The sequence below is a fragment of the Mus pahari genome, chromosome 1, assembly GCF_900095145.1.
Source record: "Mus pahari chromosome 1, PAHARI_EIJ_v1.1, whole genome shotgun sequence".
Lineage (NCBI taxonomy): Eukaryota > Metazoa > Chordata > Mammalia > Rodentia > Muridae > Mus > Mus pahari.
Window position 1 is genome coordinate 2,203,299 of NC_034590.1, and position 2,654 is coordinate 2,205,952.

A 2,654-nucleotide genomic window follows, 5' to 3' on the forward strand; every position below is an offset into this window, starting at 1 on the left:
CATGACAGATCACAAGCATTTGTAACTTTAGTTCCATGGCATCAAATGGCCTCTTCTGTCCTGGCCTCTTAAGGCACCAGGCACACAAGTGGTGAATAGCCACACACACGCAAAATACTCAGACACGTACGTTTAAAATCTGAATGGATTTATGGTACTCCCAGGACAGCAATAGGAACCAGCCCTCTGGGGACTTGAGCCAACCCTCCACCCGCAGTACCAGACCCAGTACCCAAACTTCAGTACTTGAAAGTGTTTCCCAAGGTATGTGCTCTGGATGCAATTCCCAGGAGCGCCCAAGACCTGTGAGGAAGAATCGGTGATTGGAGATCCCAAGGGCAAGGGTCCTGTCTCTATGTTCCTCCCCAAACCTTGGACTATACCTTGATCAACATGGAAGTCTTCTTGATGTTATGGCCAACCATGCCCTGTTCAGAGCACCTCTTTTCATCTATGAGTTTAATCTGAGGAAGAGAGAAAGGAGAAACTGAAATAAAGGAATCTCCAAATCTGTCCTAATCCAGAGATATTCAAACACTGTGTAACTGGGACTCAGAGTGGAGTTATAAAATCTGTGGATTTTCACTTACTGTGCAGAGGACCAGAGGAACAGCAGCCAAACCCTGTACCTCTCTCTGGCGTCCTCACCTTGGTGAGCAGCGTGTTGCGATTAAGAAGGACCTCCTGAGTCGCAGTTACTGAAAGGCACTCAGGATCCGCCATTATTGTAGACAATGACAGCTTCTTGTCCACATTAATAGTGGGTCCTGCAGGGTTGGGGTGTGGGGCTTGATGCCTGATACCTACATCCCACCCCCCAGAGTACTCAGGCCTCACCCCTAGGTGGTTAAGGAGGCCCCAACCATAGACCTTTGGTATCAGAGCTTGTGAAGGTGTCTTCATGTGACAATAAGACCACAGTGAAGGTGAACCAGTTGCCCTTGTCTAGGAAGACAAGATCAGGCATTCCATGGTCGCCCGACATGTTGTAGAGCTTTTGGTAGGCGTTCATGTTGATGTATATGCCTTCTGCCGCCAGCCGGTTGCTGAACAGGTAAAAGAAGTAATCCTGGATGCACAGGATGGTCAGCTAGTGGGCGACTGCCAGGAGGAACCTCAGTGCTGTCTTCCACCAACTCCCAACATGTCCACCTACCTTGTCCTTTGTTTTGTGTTGCCACCAGCGCCAGGTAGGATCGTGCACTGGGTCTGCATAGGCCTGTTGGAACCGTCAGACACCAGGAAGTGACAGGGAGGAAGGAGGCAGGCAATTCTAGGATTGTGTTTAGCTCATAGACCAAAGTAAGAGATAATCACCCAGCCCACCCCAAAACTAGGCTTCGTGGACCTTTGTGGGGTGTGAGAGCTCTTGTGGAGGCCAGAGGAGGACCTTAATTATGTTTCCAAAGAAGCCACCCAGGGAGTTCACACGAAACCGTGGCCTGACCCGACTGTTCTGGCTGGTGAGTCTCACATTGTGCCTGTCTCTGCCTCCCCAGTGCCGGGATTCCAAGCCCAGCCCTCACAACCAGCGTTTTCTGTGGGTGCTGTGACTCCTACTCAGCCGCTCAGGTTTTGTGTATCAATATGGCCTCAAATTCAAGAGTTTTGTCTGTCGCTGCCTCTGGGATAACAGCATGCACTGTTATACAAGGTTCTTGGGTTTTGTTTTTTGTTTTTGTTTTTTGTAGAACAGGCAAGTTGTCATAAAGCCCATTCTAGTCCTGAACTCCTATGTTCCTGCCATGCACCTCCCAAGTGTTGAGCTTACAGGTATACATCATCATGTGTAATCAAAACATGCCTTCCTAGTTCTCAATCCAAGGGCCTCATGCCTAAGAACCAGTTCAAACCTGTCATGCCTCCTGCCCCTTCACCTTCCTCACGTCTTTGAACTTCATTCAGGTTACAATCTGGCTTCACTAACCCCTCAGACTCACCCCTACAGAACAGTTCCCTCTTCAGTCCCTCTAGGTGCCCACCTTATGATACTTGGAGTGCAGCCACAGCAGGTAATAGACGAGGCCTTGATAGACAGCGAGTGTGTTATTGGTGTGGAAGCCCAAGGATTCAGAGACCAGGGGTGGCAGAGCAACATAGCTTTCTGTGCGTGATGCATGCTGTTTTTGGGGCATATCAACTGTATGAATGGCCCTAAAAGGGCACGTGTGGGAGAAGGCGATCTTCTTGTAGTTCCTGGGCAGCCGAGGGCAACAACATGGAAGGGGAGATAAGCTGACAGTTCTTCAGGAACATCCCCAGTCTGCATTTCCCACTTTTGAGCTGCTGATTCCCAAATTTAACCTGGCCTATATCAAACTCAGTTCAGTGCCCTCGTTCTCAGCAGCCTCTAGACACACTCAATTGGCTGTCCCTCAGACCAGAGCCTACTCCCTTCCACCATCAGTCACCATATGCTCTCTAATTGATGCCTTCTCCCTCCACCCAGCTCGGTTGATACCTTGATTCTTCCCACACAAGCTGCCTTCTTGGGGGCACAACCTGCAGGTACCCAGAAGTTCCTCTCCCTCCATACAGTCTCACTATGTAGTCCTGACTGGCTCACATGTTTGAATTCCAAATTCTTCAGCCTTAACCTCACAAGTGCTGAAACCACAGAGCTGGGCCATTTCTGAAGTCTGTCAATTACAAGT

At 49.5% G+C, this 2,654-nt stretch overlaps 1 protein-coding gene across 1 annotated transcript in view; it reads right to left on the minus strand.

Moving 5' to 3' along the window:
- Catsperg (cation channel sperm associated auxiliary subunit gamma) overlaps positions 1-2,654 on the minus strand; it is a 33,058-nt gene that overhangs the window by 8,743 nt on the left and 21,661 nt on the right. The window contains 6 exon segments of the mRNA XM_021211162.1: positions 247-303; positions 384-464; positions 649-767; positions 871-1,069; positions 1,157-1,219; positions 1,983-2,196. Of these exon segments, the coding sequence (XP_021066821.1) occupies positions 247-303; positions 384-464; positions 649-767; positions 871-1,069; positions 1,157-1,219; positions 1,983-2,196 (733 nt within the window).